Here is a 17836-nt window from a genome sequence, read left to right as displayed (position 1 = left end):
GCCCGGAACCCCTTCTGGTGACCCGACAAGTACCCGGTGCTTCCCAGAACACTTCCGATGTCCGAATACCATCGTCCTATATATCAATCTTTACCTTTCGACCATTTTGAGACTCCTCTTCATGTCCGTGATCTCATCCGAGACTCCGAACAACATTCTGTCACCAAAGCACATAACTCATATAACAAATCATCATCGAACGTTAAGCATGCGGACCCTACGAGTTCGAGAACTATGTAGACATGACCGAGACACCTCTCCGGTCAATAACCAATAGCGGAACCTGGATGCTCATATTGGCTGCCACACATTCTACGAAGATCTTTATCGGTCGAACCGTAATGACAACATACGTTATTCCCTTTGTCATCGGTATGTTACTTGCCCGAGATTCGATCGTCGGTATCTTCATACCTAGTTCAATCCCGTTACCGGCAAGTCTCTTTACTCGTTCCGTAATACATCATCCTGCAACTAACTCATTAGTCACGTTGATTGCAAGGCTTCTTATGATGTGTATTACCAAGAGGGCCCAGAGATACCTCCCCAATACTCGGAGTGACAAATCCTAATCTCGATCTATGCCAACCCAACAAACACCTTCGAAGATACATGTAGAGCATCTTTATAATCACCCAGTTACGTTGTGACTTTTGATAGCACACAAGGTATTCCTCCGGTATCTGGGAGTTACATAATCTCATAGTCAAAGGAATATGTATATGACATGAAGAAAGTAATAGCAATAAAACTGAACGATCAATATGCTAAGCTAACGGATGGGTCTTGTCCATCACATCATTCTCCTAATGATGTGATCCCGTTCATCAAATGACAACACATGTCTATGGTTAGGAAACTTAACCATCTTTGATTAAAGAGCTAGTCTAGTAGAGGCTTACTAGGGACACTGTGTTTTGTCTATGTATCCACACATGTATCAAGTTTCCGGTTAATACAATTCTAGCATGAATAATAAACATTTATCATGAAATAAGGAAATATAAAGTAACAACTTTATTATTGCCTCTAGGGCATATTTCCTTCAGGGTTGGCATAGATCGAGATTAGGATTTGTCACTCCGAGTATCGGAGAGGTATCTCTGGGCCCTCTCAGTAATGCACATCATAATAAGCCTTGCAAGCAATATGACTAATGAGTTAGTTGCGGGATGATGCATTATAGAATGAGTAAAGAGACTTACCGGTAACGAGATTGAACTAGGTATTAAGATACCGACGATCGAATCTCGGGCAAGTAACATACCGATGACAAAGGGAATAACGTATGTTGTCACAACGGTTCGACCGATAAAGATCTTCATAGAATATGTGGGAGCCAATATGAGCATCCAGGTTCCGCTATTGGTTATTGACCAGAGAGGTGTCTCGGTCATGTCTACATAGTTCTCGAGCCCGTAGGGTCCGCACGCTTAATGTTCGATGACGATTTGTATTATATGAGTTATGTGATTTGGTGGCCAAATGTTGTTCGGAGTCCCGGATGAGGTCACGGACATGATGAGGAGTCTCGAAATGGTCGAGAGATAAAGATTGATATATTGTATGATAGTATTCGGACACCGGAAGTGTTCTGGAGTGTATCGGGTACATATCAAAATACAGGGGGGTTATCGGAACCCCCCGGGGGAAGATATGGGCCATATGGGCCATCGGAGGGAGGCACACCGGCCCACAAAGGGGTGGCGTGCCCCCCACAAGGGAGGAGTCCGGATTGGACTAGGGAGGGGGCGGCGCCCCCCTTTCCTTCTCCTCCTCCCTCTCCTTTCCCCTTTTCCCCTCCGGTAAAAGGAAGGGGAGCGAATCCTACTAGGAGCCCAAGTAGGACTCCTCCTACTTGGGGCGCGCCTAGGGCCGTTCTCTTCCCCTCTCCCTCCTTTATATACGGGGGTGGGGGCGCCTCTAACACACATCAATTGTTCCAAGCCGTGTGCGGCGCCCCCGCTCCACAGTTTACGCCTCCAGTCATATTCACGTTGCTTAGGCGAAGTCCTGCGCGGATAACTTCACCATCATCATCACCATGTCGTCGTGCTGACGGAACTCTCCCTCGACACTTTCCTAGATCAAGAGTTTGAGGGACGTCATCGAGCTGGACGTGTGCAGAACTCGGAGGTGCCGTACGTTCGGTGTTTGATCGGTTGGATCGAGAAGACGTTTGACTACATTAACCGCGTTAACTAACGGTTCCGATTTCGGTCTATGAGGGTACGTGGACACACTCTCCCCCTCTCTTTGTCTATGAGGGTTCCTAGATAGATCTTGCATGAGTGTAGATTTTTTTTGAAATTGCATGTTACGTTTCCCAACATTATTGTCTGTGGTGACACGGTTAAGGTATGTTCTGCTATGATCACCAAGAGAAAAACATTATTGCCTAAAAAAACTAATTGGATAAAAGGTATCCGTAGGAACCAATTTTCTTTTTTCAACTCTCCCAATACTAAAAAGCGGATTTGATTTGCACTGCTACGTCCATGCCCCGATTTCCAGTCAAAAGCGGTCAACGTATGCCAGGAATATGGCCGGTTCAGACCCCCAAGTGACCATACGATGAGCGGTTAATGCAATTAAGACATTTTTTGTCTTAATCCTATCATGTAATTTGGAGATGACAAAAAATGGCGTACAATGAGCTGTCTCTTACTTGTATCTCTAGTAACTAGATATTCTTAAAAATATGTAAAATATTTGTTACAAAGAGATCATCTTTTAATTAAGATAAGGCAAAGTCTTTTTTCTTTCTTTTTCTCCGCCTCTACATTTATGCTATGTGACACTTTTAAGATAGCACCGCCTCTACATTTATGCTATGTGGTAGTTTTAAGATAACACCATTATACATGCTCTTATGACCGTAATTTGCGCTTTCCAAAATACAAGGGCCGAGGCGAGAGAGCAGCCAATGCAATTAAAATAATAGTAACTTGCGCTCTCTAGGATGCGGTGGCTAACGCTGGTTATCGCAGGGAGTAACTTAGGCTAATAATATTATATGTGGTGTCATGCATACATCATTTATTAGGTTGTAAACTCATATTACATTAACAATTGCCTTTCTTTTTCTCATTAATTACTTATCACGTCATCTACTTTACCTAGATATGTGATGTCATCTACTTTACCTAGATAGTGGGGAGTACTTAGAGCAGTAACATGCATATGTTACTAGTCTATATTACTATCTTTATAGTGGGGAGTAACATATGTATAATGTCAGACTAGTCATAATGGGTAGTAACTCAGACTAGTAACATGCATATGTTAATAGTCTATGTTACTACCATCATAGTGGGTAGTAACATAAGTGTAATGTTATGTATCCTTCATTTATTATGTTGTAGACTCATTTTGTATTGGGATGAGTTATGTTACGGTAACATATTATGTTACCACAAGCATCACTCCCCTCATTAATTCCATGCCACATAAGCATATATGTTTTGGGATGCGTTATATTACTACCTAAGTTACTCCTATTATGGTTAGCCTCATGCAACACTTCATTTATTAGGTTATATAGACTCATCTTGTCTTGATATGTGACATTACTTATAGTGTGAGTGACATATTATGTTACGACATGCCTCTTTTTTTTCATTAATTACTTGTCACATCAGCTATTTTGTCTTAGATATATGTGATATTATCACTTACGTTACTCCCACCATGCGAAGAGTACAATAACCATATAATTCACGCATGGTTTGGCACCTGTTTTCTTAAAGTGACATGTTTTTTTTCCTGCAAGTCATTTCACAAGGCGTAAATAATTCTCGATCCGTGGAGGTGACTGCTTCTTAAATTAGGCTGATTAGCTGACACGACGCTTTTGCGAGTAAGATAGCAGGCTAACACTGTAATCGCAAAGCCTCGAATTGCGGTCAGCCCGGAGTGAGGCTTTGCGACCAAAACTCCAGGAATTGAAGAGCATCCATTCTGACGAAGCAGATTCCACCTCAACACACTTCACATGAAATCTCATCTCATTTCCTTGTGGGCACGAGGTTAAGGAAACTCAACACGGTGATCCGTTTCCTGTAAAATGGACAGCAACAGAGACATACGTATATACGTATAAATGGAAACCAAGCGTTGTAGGAATCCAAACCCCACGCCGAGACGAGCAGCAGGCAAAATGTTACTAACAGGAGATGCCAACACAAATAAGTCTAAACCATATCTGTTCTATTGGAAATTTCAAACGGTAATATACAGCAGTTCCACTAACAGCACGCTAGGTATGAACAACCACGCAGGGATTTACAAACCCCGTTATCTTGCACCGGAGCGTCGAACCTTTCTCCCGATAAAAGGGGGAGCAGGCGCAACAGCCAGTCTGGTGCCCATGACAAGGGAAATCACAGCTGGGAACAAGGGGAAAAGAAGAAGAACGAAAACTTTTCCTCTAGGGCAAACATGTACAGCTTGGGAGGAAAACACATGATGGCCAGAAATCACAAGACTGTATTGATGTGCAATGCTTTCAACAGTGAGGTGGCCATTTGTTTGACCAGCACTTGTTGACCGCCACGTTGCCCGTCCCTACGTTCTTCAATGAGGTTTTGTAGCTTCTGGGGAAGGTCGTTCTCCACTATGAGCTGCTTTGGTCGAGGGTGGTGCTCATAGACAACCTGGAAATTTGTAACATAGTCACATATTACAACTCACGTTGTACATAACAGCATGGAACACGTTTTACTTGACATGTAGAATCACTGAATCATGAGAAAAGAGTGAACAGCAAACCTTTATTAGTTTCAGCAGAGTCAAACGAGCAATAGCTTCTCGATGGTCAAGTCTTGCAATAAGCAATGTCGTCAAACCATTGGTGGCTATTGCAGTATTTATCCGAGATGATTTCCTGCAATTGCATTGCATACCATTGCATCTATCAATATAATCTGTGTCATTATAGAAGAGATAACATCAAACAGGAAAGGCTGCCCTCTGTTCTTACGTGATTATTTTGAGGAAAGCATCGAGTATATGAACAAAATATTGTTCAGGGCAGTCTTCGAAAAATTTCACCAACTTCTGAATGGCCTCTTTCTTCAACAAGGCTTGCTCTACTTTTCTGTGATCATTGTCATGAGCCAAACAAACAGCAATGGAATCCAAAGCTGTACATGCCCATGCATCATCCTCTAACAGGTCCAAGTACACATCCAGGCCTCCATGAGCTCTCAACTGCTCTCTAGAGTTGCGAGAAGCATGAGCCATATCACAAAGCAGAGGCAATGCATACTGCCTTAGCGGCGAGTCTGACATGACAAAATTCATCAAGTGAGGGATGATCCCATTTTCAGCTGCTTGTTCCTGTCTTCTTTTATTGATCTTACAAAGGTTGAACAGCGCATTGAGGACCTAAATGCAGACAGGACAAGGCTGTTATGATGTGCATGTTAGAGTTCCCATATGACAATGCACAAAAACTTGCAAAAGAAGGATAATTACGTACTTCTCCTGTTTCAGTTCCCAAACATAATGATTTTGTTCCATTCAAATTATGTACTCCTCCCCCCCCCCCCCCCATGTGTGTAGGCATTAAGATATTACAGACATCATCACTCTGTTATGTTAATTATCTTACAAAATAATCAGGTATAATTGCAGGATAGCAACTAAGCATAATCGAGGTACTTTCTTCTCCTAGGCATAATCCCACAACACCCTGTGGGTCGGGCAAAACTTCAGCTCCCAACTACAACAGGGCACACTCATTTTAAATGAAACTAAACAAAAAATAGAGGGTGAATAAAACATGATGAAAACACAATTTAGGTAGAACACAACTATAAGAGTGAGCATTTTGAATTTCATGCAAATCAGCATGTAATAAGCACAACCTATCTGACAATCTTTTTGGCAAACTAAGATGTTTAAGCCACCCACCTCGCTATGTATTTGAAAAACTAGAGGTCCATCACGAAGTTCGAGAATTGGTATCAAATGCTTGATAGCATCTGTGCGTTGAAGTGTCTCTAGACAATTAGGATCACCAGACAAATGATTAATGCACCTAAGAATCTGCAGAAAAAGAGATATCGTTCCAGAGCAGGAACAGAAAACATAAACAAATCAGTCACCTGAAAAATTAGCTAGCATAAACAATTTGTAAAAGGCTTCAAGCTTTACCTTCAGAAGAATAGGAGATTCTATCTTGTTGAACATCTGGAACAGCCGTGCGAGAAGGCTTTGGCTAGACATGAGAGATTTTACAACAGTGTCTGCTTGTGCAAACTCCAAAAGAAGATCTGCCACTTTCTCAAGATACTCGCGTGCAACATCAGCACTCATAGAAACCATTTGAGCTAATAGACCAGATGATGTTGTACTTCCTGGCATTCTTGCATTGAGCACTCCTGATCCAGACAACACGCCAGATGCTGTTTGTGACGCTGCTCCAGATGTTGAAGTTCCCTCATTGGAAGCTGTTGGGCCATACTTCATACTTGGAGCCCTATTTGAAGCTTTCATATTAGAATCAAGGTTACCATTCTCTCTTCCCTGTCTAGAGACCTCTGCACGAAATTGAAAGAGCAATTAGTGAACAAAGAAAGGTTTTACTGTCACAATAAACCCCTTCACTCTAGGTATACACAGTATTTAATAGTGTATATCACACCAAGCTCTGCACAGTTAATGCAAGGTGCCCAATGGATAGAGGAGGGTGAGCAGGGCAGTGACAACTGATCTTGCCCTGATTGTCTTGGTTAGAATTACTGTAACTCTGGCGGTCCTCCCATTCCTCATTATGGTTACTTTTGTGTTTTAACTATCATGCTCGTTCATTTTTGCTATCTGTATTCCCTCTTTGTAATTCATTAATGATAATGACAACCAGGGTAGGTACAAAGTTGCAGTAGAACCAGCTTGTCCCAAAACTGTTCACTACTGAGCATCACCAGCTACGGTAACATCTGGAAGCTAGATGGTGTCTTGTGGATTGTAGTCTCTGGATTTTGCAAATGATGCGAGGTAACCAAAAGGAAAATAAATAGAGGTAAAGCGTTAAAAAAAACCGACAACAAACAAGATTCTACCAAACATTCAGGAAACCTTGAGGGTCCTATAGCATATGGCGCCACCACCTCCCTCTTACGATCTCATCCATAAACCCCGTGAACCCAAACACTAACCCCATTACCCACCAACCAACGGATGTTTTTTGGGTAAAAAATTAACGGGCATTGGGGAGAGCTAGGAGCAGACAAGTAGCAAAGTCACGAGGTAGGAGCGAAAGGCAAAGTAGGTAGCGGAGCCGCATGATAAGGATATTTCCAAAAAAAAAGATTGATGGAAAAGGAAAGAGAGAATGTACAAAAAGTGTGTCATCTCATAGTAAAACTATTGGGATGGGGAAATTTTTGAGAAGAGAAAACTCAGAGATGAATAATAATCTGTACACGTGATGGGAACATAGCAGAATGCAGACTGATTACTAGTATTCTATGAACTAAAATAAAGAACTGGAATTAAGTAGCGTACCAGCAAATTCTGCCATTAGCAAGTCAAGTTCACCATTTGTTTTCCTCTCTACTGAAGCATGTAACAGTGGCAAAATACTTTCATGCCTTTCTAGTCCAGACATGTGACGGGCATAATCAAGCTGTCCAGATACATGACGAGAGGGAGGTTCTTTCTCCAATAAACTCAGTAGAGGCCGGATTTGATCATTCTGACCACTACTATGTCCATTTGATACTAATTCTATATGCTTGGGAGATCTGTCTGTTGATGACCTTCCTCCAGAAACACTAAGCCGCTGTGGCCTTACCAGGTCATTATCATTTCTCTCCATGTGACCAGCAGCAGATATATCATTGAACCTAGGAGATGCTGATGGATCCAATAAGATATGGTGCTTATCAGCATCTGCTTGTAATGACTGCATGGAGCCAGATGAATGGTAATGATCCAGCCTTACTTTAGAACTTTCTAGCATCGGCACATCTAGCTGACCAGATTTTAGACGGGGGGTGGAACCATTCTGTGTTACTGAAGCACCTGACCCTGAGATGGAAGCAAATCGTGTTGCTTCATTCAAGCTATGAAGAGTATTAACTAGCCTGAGAAGTATCCCATTCTTTGCTGCTATACGACAGAAGTCATTTCTCGGCGTTGAATGCTGAAGCTTGAAGACCTGCCAGATGCCATCAATTGCAAGATGAACCATTTCCCTGCTAATTTACAATAAACTTATCAGAAACAAGCATCTAGTAATACATAGGAATAGGATATACCGGAAAAATCTAAAGGAATTGTTTAAGACAAAAATGTACAAACTTACCTAAATTTTGCATAGTCAGGCTCCAAAAAACTCACCAAAACAGGTATACCTTGACATGCAATGAACATTTGCAACGTCAAGGTGCTGGAGACGGAAAACTGATAATTAGCGCCGCGGCTTGCGTTTAAATACAGTTAGACACCATGAACCATGACAGAAAATAAACCTGGCCTGGCAAAGCTGCTGCAGAAAAAAGGATGCTTGCATCCGGACTTCCTTTGCACGATCTGGCACGGCAAAATTCATCACCACTGGTATCTGCAAACAAATTTTACAGTATCAATTATCCATTCCACGTTGTCAATAGAATTTAGAGATCATGAATTGTAATTGAAGTGGAACCGAAGCCTCACAAGGCCAACAAGACAGGCATTTTCCAGGAAGCCTGTATTATCTTTTACAATGTAGTTGATGAGTTGCAGAACAGAACATATAATCTGCAGAAAATAAACAGACAACTTCTCAGTGTAAAGACCAGCAAAAAAAACTTCATGAAAGTAAAGTAAAAATTCATACACGGTTTTTTGGAAGTTCAAGAAGTTCCATCAACGGAAGGAAACCATTCTGTGACACATAAATCTGTTTTTGCTCAGGCCGGTGACTGAAGAATAACATAAGCTTTTGGCATGCTGACAGTATTACTTCTTCACTTTCCCCGGGCTTCAGCTGTGCTACTATTTTGCTGTATTCCACAGACTGTAAATATAAGCAACAAAAGTACTTCATGGTCAGGACAGAATAATAATTACAAATGAATCATAACAACGTGATAAAAAGTACTGTGACATTGCAATTTAAAGTTAAAATAACTTGAAAATCAACATTTCTAAATAAAGGACATCTAATGTGGCATGTGAATTTGCAACCGAGCAGTTGATAACAGCCAAGGAGCAATATAAACTAATGCTACCTCTCAAATACTACTGAAGCTGGACGCTTTACCAACATGTAATATTTACAAAATAGAATGGTTTAACAGGACTGTTGCCACACAATTAAAATGCTCAAAATGAATAAATACAGGTATATGTTGCCAAAAATATCACAACTCTAGCAAATGGCAGACCTGTAAAGGGAAAAGATTCTCTCCTGGAATGTTGTCATGAAATTCCTGTAAAAAGTATTTAGTGATAATATTGTCAGGGCTGCAGTCATCGGAATTTCATCTATTTTTCTACATTGTCAAGGAAGGGAAAGTAGAACACATAGTGGGGAGAGCAATACCTCAAATAATTCAAGAAGTTTTCCGCCATTCATGGGCACATTGTCATTTCCCTTCTGCTTCTGTGACACCATCCTATCCCTGAGCTCTTGAGCGGTAGTGGATGTTGAAGCTTCACCCACATGATCTCCTCGCTTGTCAATTGGGAATAAATCCTCCAAGGAGGCATCTCCAGGTGTATCACTGAATCTACTCAGTCCATTAGCTCCCTCGGCAACTAAAGGTTTTGCCTCCTGTGAAGACATGATATACATGAATACCATAAAGAATAGGTATCTGCATTCTTGACCAAGAAAGCATAAGATTTTTTTCTGTGTGCAAGGACAATTGCTGTACGGAAAGTTCTCACCTGTAGAAAGGTGGCATTCTGTCTCCCAGCCTGGAAGGAGAAAGCATCATCATCCTCAAAACTTGAAGGGTCTTTACTTTCAGGCTCTAAATTTTTGCTGGCACCGTTTTTTGATTCTTGGCTGCTCCTAGCTACCTTAGTTGGCAGAACATCTTGCGAAGGTTCATGTTCTATCTTGCCATTTAAATCGGTAGCTCCAGGAGAAGATTCCAATGATAGCTTTTCATGGAAAACTAATGTAGGATCTTTAGTGAGAACCACATTATCTTTCATGAGTTCCACATTGTTTGAAATATTGCTTTCTGCAGGTTTTCCATCATGAAGCTCGTCAGATTTACCTTGTCCCGCAGATACAGAAACCAGTTCTTTTGTTCCATCCTCCTAGGGCCAGATTATAGTTACAGATAAATAAAAGTTTAATATACTGAGATCATCATAATCTTGTGGGTCCAGCACAAGAATTTGAACTGATTCGATTCAATGAAATGAACATGGGAAAAAACCCTGAAAAGCTTACCTGTTCAATGTCAGAAGCAACAGGTGCTTGTGTATCTCCTGATGGACCAGAAAACTCAGCGTGATTATCGCTACTTGGGACTTCATCATCCATGTCAATATGCCTTATTATACAAACAAATTATAAACTCCTTTAGTAGCCTATCAATCAAAGTCACTTTCGGGAGACAGTTAAAGCAATGTTGGCAGCTGTTCTGTGGACAATTAATCTGTCGAGATTTACAGATTATAAAAATTATACATTTGCAGGATTTAATCACCGCATGAGCATGAGAAAATCCACGAAAAGGAACAAAAATCAGAATATGAGCATGGAACACACATATTAAGTATGCATTGAGAGTGCAAAGCATGCTTGTTGGAAAGAAAATAAAAGTTAAAAAGGCACAAGCTGTGTATGCTTCTTAGCAAATCACCAGCTTTGAACAGATATAGACAAAAACAAAATAGAATATTCATATATTGAAGGCAGAGAATTTTACTATATGATGTTTCAATCATATCAGTTCAGGCACTAAAAGAACAGAAGCAAACATCTCTTGTGGGGAAGTTGCATCCAAAACAAAGTCAAATAGTCCTGCAAGTTAACCTCTGGGAATTTCATCACATCCCAGTCACTAAACACATAATAACACAACTACCATGAAATATTTTTCATGAATGTAGTGATGCTTGAAAATTGACAAGTACAGGTTAAGTCTGAAGACCAACTAAATTGAGTGACCGAAAAAGGTCAAACTCTGGGGCTATCAGGTGATTTCACAATGTTTTAGTTTTCTAGCGAGTATTTGTTGATTCATCTACTATTTACTGTCATGAATAACAATAGAAAGAATGATCTCATAAATCTGAACTACCTCGGATTAGTCTGCCGGGGAGATGACGAGGCCCGTCTCGAGTTCTGCAACCATGGGTGCATCAACAATGTCTTTGCATCAGGCCGTTGTATTGAATCCTACAAGTGCTTCTTGAAGTCAGAATAGCAAAGAATTATAGGAAGAATAAAACGAGTCTTCTAAAAGTAGAAAGGACAAATAACAAGGAACCTTTTGAAAACATTGCCGGAGAAAATCAGTAATCTCAGGAGAGAATCCTTCTGGTATTGGTGGTTGCACATCCTGCATTACATGGGTACAAGAAATTTTATGTAATGTGCAAATGAACAGTACTGTTGGAGATGTGGGAAGAGAGGTGAAACATTTGCAGGTAATCAACCTGAACAATGCGAAACAGTGCAGGCATGGGCTGCAGTTCATAATATGGTGGGGAACAAGTGAGTAACTCAATAACTGTGCAACCAACACTCCAGATATCTGACGCGGCACAAACACCAGACATTTCAATAACCTAATGCAAACAAGAAATGATGAAGGTAAGTCAAAATATCATGATAATACAATATACTCCCTCCGTCCCAAAATGTAAGACCAACTGTCAAAAATGATCTTACATTTTGGGACAGAGGGAGTAATATTTTGATAGCAAAAAATTCAAGTCTATTAGAACATCAATCCAAAGTTATAAATGTTATGTACTAGCATCTTGAGAGAGTAAATACTGTCAAAAGTTTGCAGATTCGATTAATTTTGGCTGCTAAAATTGCTGTGATGCTATCATATCAGCGGTATGGATTATCAGTTACAATATTCCGGATGCTAACAGTACTATGTGAAATTTAGGATTTTTACCACCTAAATTGTCCTGGAGCAGGTCTGCTGGTCGGTGGATAGAGTTCTATTTTCCCATCACACGTTTACTGGTTCTATTGGCATGTAGTGTCAAAATTGTCCCCATCGTGTATCTTTTTGGAAATGTATGCCACACAAGTCATCAGCCACACTGGCATAATTAAGTTCCTTGACCTTGTAAGTCTACGTTCAAGAAAACGCTTCCAAAACAAAGAAAAATGATGAATAGAAAATTTATACGGATACTTCTCTGGGCAAATGGTATTTTTTTCCCGTAAGCGATAATACAGGCTGATGAACTGATATTAAAATGATGATTGTATTATTTGTAGCAATGCTTCAAATTTGATGTTCAGTGAGTCGGAGAGTCCAATGGAACAGGTTACAGAACAACGCCTTTAAGACAATTAAAAGTAAAAGACAAACAAGAGGAAGTTGAGAAATTAATCCAGTATGTCAGTGCACCTAACAAATAATTCAGCAGGAACAAAAAAAATGGAAAGAATTAGCAACCTCGGGGGCCATCCAGTATGGGGTTCCAACAACTGAGTGTGTGTTGACATCGGCTTCAGTTAATTTAGTAGCAACTCCAAAATCAGCAAGTTTAACAAGGCCCTAAACAAGATAACAAAGAAAAATGAGAGCATGTGCAGGAAGAAGTGTAACATGATTCCAGAAAAATCAAACTTCTAATGCCCTTGGTCGTGTGTCATAGTAAGTGTGGAATTCAAGTTTAGCCATGGGCTACATCAACCATATTAAATATTCTCATATGAAATATTAGTAGCTAACTAGCTACCCACTCCATTTCACAACGTAGTATTATATCTAGTGAGAAAATATGGTTCAATTACAGGAAATATATTACTCAAGTTTGGGCATTCTAGGTATGTGTGTAAAATACTCTCCACATCAAGAAAACAATGTTATAGATTCACAATATACTGAAACGTAGCCTGACAAATGTTGAATTTGTCCTCTTTTACCATCCAAAGCATCAAGAGCAGACAATTGTATCAACTACCATTAATGATTGTACATTTGAGGTTCTCTCTTCCAGAAAAAACTGCCAGGTTGCCCATGTCAGCCATTATACTTTCCTGTGTGTCTATTTATTTACTTATTAACAGAAAGCTCATTCACAAGATAAATTTTGAACATGATATTCAGAATAGCCTTTTCAACACTGTTATAAGACCCATCTTACTTCTCTAAATTCTCATTATTAGAAATCAAAAGTCAAAACAAAGAAGAACCATGTGCAAATATGCAAGTGATAAGAGCCATTTACCTCTTTAGTTGTCAATATATTTGCACCCTTGATATCTCTATGTATGACACCTTGCTCATGCAGATAGACAAGGCCCTCCAACACCTGGTCACAATAGTAAAAGTTGGAAACAGACATAGCAAGAAAATGGGAAGTCCCAGTAATCACTAATATAATATATTTCACCTGAGCAATGTAGACGGCTGCTAATGATTCAGGAAATGGTCCAAATTTGTTTGGCTTGATAATATTGGCTAGTGAACCATTCTCCACATATCTGCAGTTATTATACAGCTATCAGAACTTCCATGCTAACATGCGATGCATGTACTTCGTACCAAGACATCACAGTGAGGACACAGGATTTCTTACTCCAGAATGATATGAAGATGGCTATTTGTCTTCAATGATCCAAGATACTTCACAATATTTTTGTGATTGAGATTCTGCATAAATTAGCACAACCTTGAGTCAAAAGCAACATGATCATGTGCATCCAGAATAGGAGAGGTGAATTAGATGTTCAAAAGTAAAGGTCCTTCTAATTATGGGTACGATAATAATGATTAAAAAAGGCATAGTATCTATATTAAAAAAGAAGATTCTTCATAGACTTATGATCATCCATACTATTGAAATGTTCACATAAACCACTGAGTGTACAAAAATAAGCACACTCTTTTTTTTTAAAGTCAACTGAGGGGAGGATGCCCCTCAGGATTCTTAATTATAAAAATTTGCCACACAGGACTATAAATATGCAAAATGATAACAAAAAACTTACATAAACAGGAAATCTGGAGAAAATGCAACACAGACAAGGAAAATATGGGTTTAATTGTTTTACTAAATCCAGATGCAGTAAGTACATAAAGAAAATGCTGTGAGACTTACTTTCAGTAGATCAATTTCTTGCTGAATCGGCCACACCACCCACGAGAACAGTTATTAAACCGTACACAAAAGATAATTAGTTAGAACCCCATATTACAATGATACAAAACACAATGTAGAAAATGACGATATTCCAACAAAAGCGTTCGAATGTTGAAAATCTGAATAAAGGGACAAACAAATCTGATGAGTTGATACAAAACATGGCATCATGTTGATACAACAAGAATCAAGAATGTGAAACATAGAACTTTTGGGAACCCGGTGTTCCAAATAGCGGTAAGCAGTTAACTAGCGGTCACCCCACCACGCAGCAATAGTGTAGTATATGACTCTCTAGACAGCATTGAGTGCAGTTAAATAAATTTTTAACAAAGAGATGGTCTGAATAGTGTGTACAATGGCATGCATTACAAGCTATTACTACTCCTCTGCAAACTAATATAAGACCGTTTACCTTAGTGTCAACCCGTTTTAGGATCTAAACGGTCTTATATTAGTTTGCAGAGGGAGTAACATTTAAAGACTCGTTTCACTATAAGAGTACCAAACTACAAATAGTATATAATGCAGTGTTATCAAAACAAAATATATTATTTGAGTGACTGAGGCTTCCAAGATGTAAGCACCAACATCAACTCCATGCACTAAACCTATATGTGCACCAAGTAACAAAAGGAAAGGATAGAGTGCACCATTAGTGTCATTCCACATTTCCAATTTCACAAAAGTGTAACACTAACAGCTTAATGTTCTAAAATTTAATCTTGGGGATAACTAAGAATGGTATATTGCTACATAAATTATATAAACTATTCATCTTTTCGACCCTAACACTTATATAGCCTTCAACAGCTGGGCTACATACTGGCCCAGAATAAAAATATTAATGCAACTAACTATTTTTCAATTTAGATTTTCCAGCCCCTAAACCCAGACACACACAAAAATTATAAGGATTCAAGAGCTCCTATGGTTTACAAGGATGCGCACAAGCATAAATACTTTGTAACAGTTAAGAAATTAAATGTTATTCCAATGAACAATTTAAAGGAATCTACCGATATCATATCCAGAGTTCGCCGGGGAGGGGGGGGGGGGTTGTCGCATGCATTTTCTGTGGAATCACACCAATCACATAAAACCTAGCGCGGCAGCTGCTGGCGGCACTTGATCACGTCAGCTCTCATGTTTCTTCCCCAGTTTTATGTGTCAAAAAGAGAGCTCACGAGCTCCACATGACGACCACACCCGACAACATACCACATAATTAAATCATGATGTCCAAGTATATTGCCCTAGTATGTGTGATAATTATTACAAGTCCCGACAAGTTAAATAGGAAGCTCGCCAAGGACTCCGATAAGCTAGCATAGCGGTGCCCTAGGATTTAGTTCCATGTCACGCTACCGAACAAAGCAGCGAAACCGACAACAAGCTGCATTACTCTAGCTTCCAGTCTCGTCTTAGCGCTGTTCTCGGTCGATGACGTACGTTTCTCATCTCCTGAGAACCGCATTTCATGCAATTACACGCATTTTGCCACTCGGAACGCGATATACATCATATAACACGCCCAAAAAAAAACTCTCACCATGATAATATTGAGATCCTCCTGCGGGATGTTCTCCAGCGAGACCTGCTTGATGGCCACGAAGTCGCCATTTTCCAGGTCAAGCCCCTTGTAGACGCGCCCGTACGCGCCCTTCCCTATCTCGTCCCCCAGCATCTGCAACCCGCCCACACAGACACACACAAACACAGACACACAGTGAGTGAGAGAACCATTCCTCAAGCAATTCGCTGGCGCAAAACACCAATTCCGCCGGATCCGAGGCGGGCGGGGAGCGCGGGAGGCCTCACGTATTTGTTGCCGAGCGTCTTGGATTTCGGGTTGTGCTGCCGGGACGCCATCTCGTCCCTCCTCCTCGGAGATTCGGCCCCTCCGCGGCCCGGGGCGCCGCCGGCTGCGGCGGGGACGGGCGGATCGGCGGTCACCGGCGACGAGGATTCCCGTCCGGCGAGCTCGCGGCGAGGGCCATTTAGGTTTAGGGTTTGGGTGCGAATGGAATTGGGAGTCTGCAGGGGGGGGGGGGGAGGAGCAGCAGAGGGAGGAAGAGGAGGAAGGCGACGAGGGCGGAGGGGGAGCGAGGGGCTTCTCCGTAATTAAAAAATGTAAACAAAGTATTTTCTGCGGGCGGGGGGGAGGAAAGTAACGGAAATGAGGAGGGCGAAGCTTTTATAGTGGAGGTGTACCTTTTTGGAGTGTGCGGAAGCCAACGAGGATACTGGGTGGATAACGGAGGAGCTCCACTGTCAATTAGCTGTCTCCGACTAGCGTCTGCGGTGGTGTGCGTCATTCATTCCGGCCGGGGGGGCCCTCGATCGACCTCCTTTTCGCACGAAAATGCCACGTGTCTTTGTCTAAGGGCATGTACAATGGAGGCAGTACCCTGCTACTGGCCCATCTGCCAACAAGATAAAGAAAATCTGAAGCTACATGCATTACAAAAGTTACCCAACGCATGGGGTGGTCTCATGTATTTTACTGGGTCTCATGATAACTCTACTATCATCAACTTTATTTGCACGTAGATCGATTTTTCCTCAGGGCATGAACAATGAAGGCATCATCATACCACTGCCCCAGCATTTCACATAGATAAAAATAACTAAAGCCACAGTTTAGTTTTATCTCCATCCAATGGAAGCAGCAGTATTGTTGCCAGGTTCAACAGCTCTTTCTTTTTATATACAATACAGTAGTTGTGGTCCTGTTGGTTGCTGTCCTATCCTCCCTTATTGGCTGCCGCAATACCGTTGTCAGGGAAGAACCAGCCTCCTCTGCAGGATCCCGTCTAACTCTGCAAGCACTACCTTTTGGCATGCAAAACTATCCGAGCCGAGGTGGCATGCTGGAGCACCCGTCCATCCTGGCGCGTTGGCCATGCCCTCACAGCACATTCTCTCCCTCCCCTTTCTCTCATGGAGGACCACACTTTTTGGCTGAAGAAGCTAGCTCCTCTGCAAGCTACACCAAGCCTCTGCAAGCTATAGTCTTTTCTACCAATTTTCTCCACGGCAACATTCATCGAACATGGAATCATGGGGCATGTGTCCAAGCTGGACCATTGGCCATGCCCTAACCTTTGCTACTATGTTTCCTTTTTTCTCTTTCTTTTTTATGGAAATGAGAGGGCTTCACTTTATTTTTACTACTCCCTCCGTTCTTAAATATAATACGTTTTGATGGTTCAATTAAACTGTCAAAACATCATATATTTAGAAACAGAGGTAGTAGATAATTGTATGTGCCTTGCAATGCATGATAAATAAATATTTTAGTAAGCCTGTGATTTACATGTCCATATTAGTGTGGTTACGTAAAAACTATATTTTATTTGGTAAACCCTTATTCGATAAGCACGTAGGATTTGTCACTTGCCCGGTTCGTGTCGGTTGTGCGTGAATTTATGGCGCTATGGGGAAGCTACAAGGTGTTGCGTTGACCAAGGCTGCGCACTCGGTCACTTGGAGATGGTCGGACAACGCAGGTGTTCTCGACGACTTCGGTTTATGTAGT

General features: G+C 41.0%; 1 protein-coding gene across 3 annotated transcripts; it reads right to left on the bottom strand.

The window, feature by feature from the left end:
• Positions 1-4188: 4188 nt before the first annotated feature.
• LOC123046993 (MAP3K epsilon protein kinase 1) lies at positions 4189-16417 on the bottom strand. 3 transcript variants are annotated; one of them, XM_044470466.1, is made up of 25 exons: positions 16117-16417; positions 15848-15982; positions 14254-14274; positions 13732-13805; positions 13546-13636; positions 13381-13464; positions 12603-12704; positions 11617-11748; positions 11448-11519; positions 11259-11356; positions 10403-10505; positions 10224-10266; positions 9886-10118; positions 9539-9769; positions 9381-9425; positions 8831-9010; positions 8668-8751; positions 8481-8572; positions 8315-8398; positions 7513-8207; positions 6160-6545; positions 5917-6051; positions 4982-5388; positions 4771-4885; positions 4189-4655 (listed from the first exon to the last, which is right to left on the bottom strand). In XM_044470466.1, exons 1-25 carry the CDS (start codon positions 16165-16167, stop codon positions 4479-4481), a joined length of 3870 nt encoding a protein of 1289 aa, XP_044326401.1. In that variant the 5' UTR covers positions 16168-16417; the 3' UTR covers positions 4189-4478. The 3 variants fall into 3 exon arrangements, with proteins under 3 accessions (XP_044326401.1, XP_044326399.1, XP_044326400.1); XM_044470464.1 differs by having other exon boundaries at positions 9886-10266; XM_044470465.1 differs by having other exon boundaries at positions 7513-8204; positions 9886-10266.
• Positions 16418-17836: the final 1419 nt, after the last annotated feature.

The sequence above is a fragment of the Triticum aestivum genome, chromosome 2B, assembly GCF_018294505.1.
Source record: "Triticum aestivum cultivar Chinese Spring chromosome 2B, IWGSC CS RefSeq v2.1, whole genome shotgun sequence".
Lineage (NCBI taxonomy): Eukaryota > Viridiplantae > Streptophyta > Magnoliopsida > Poales > Poaceae > Triticum > Triticum aestivum.
The sequence above is the reverse complement of the archived record's forward strand: the minus strand, read 5'-3'. Positions and strand labels throughout refer to the sequence as shown.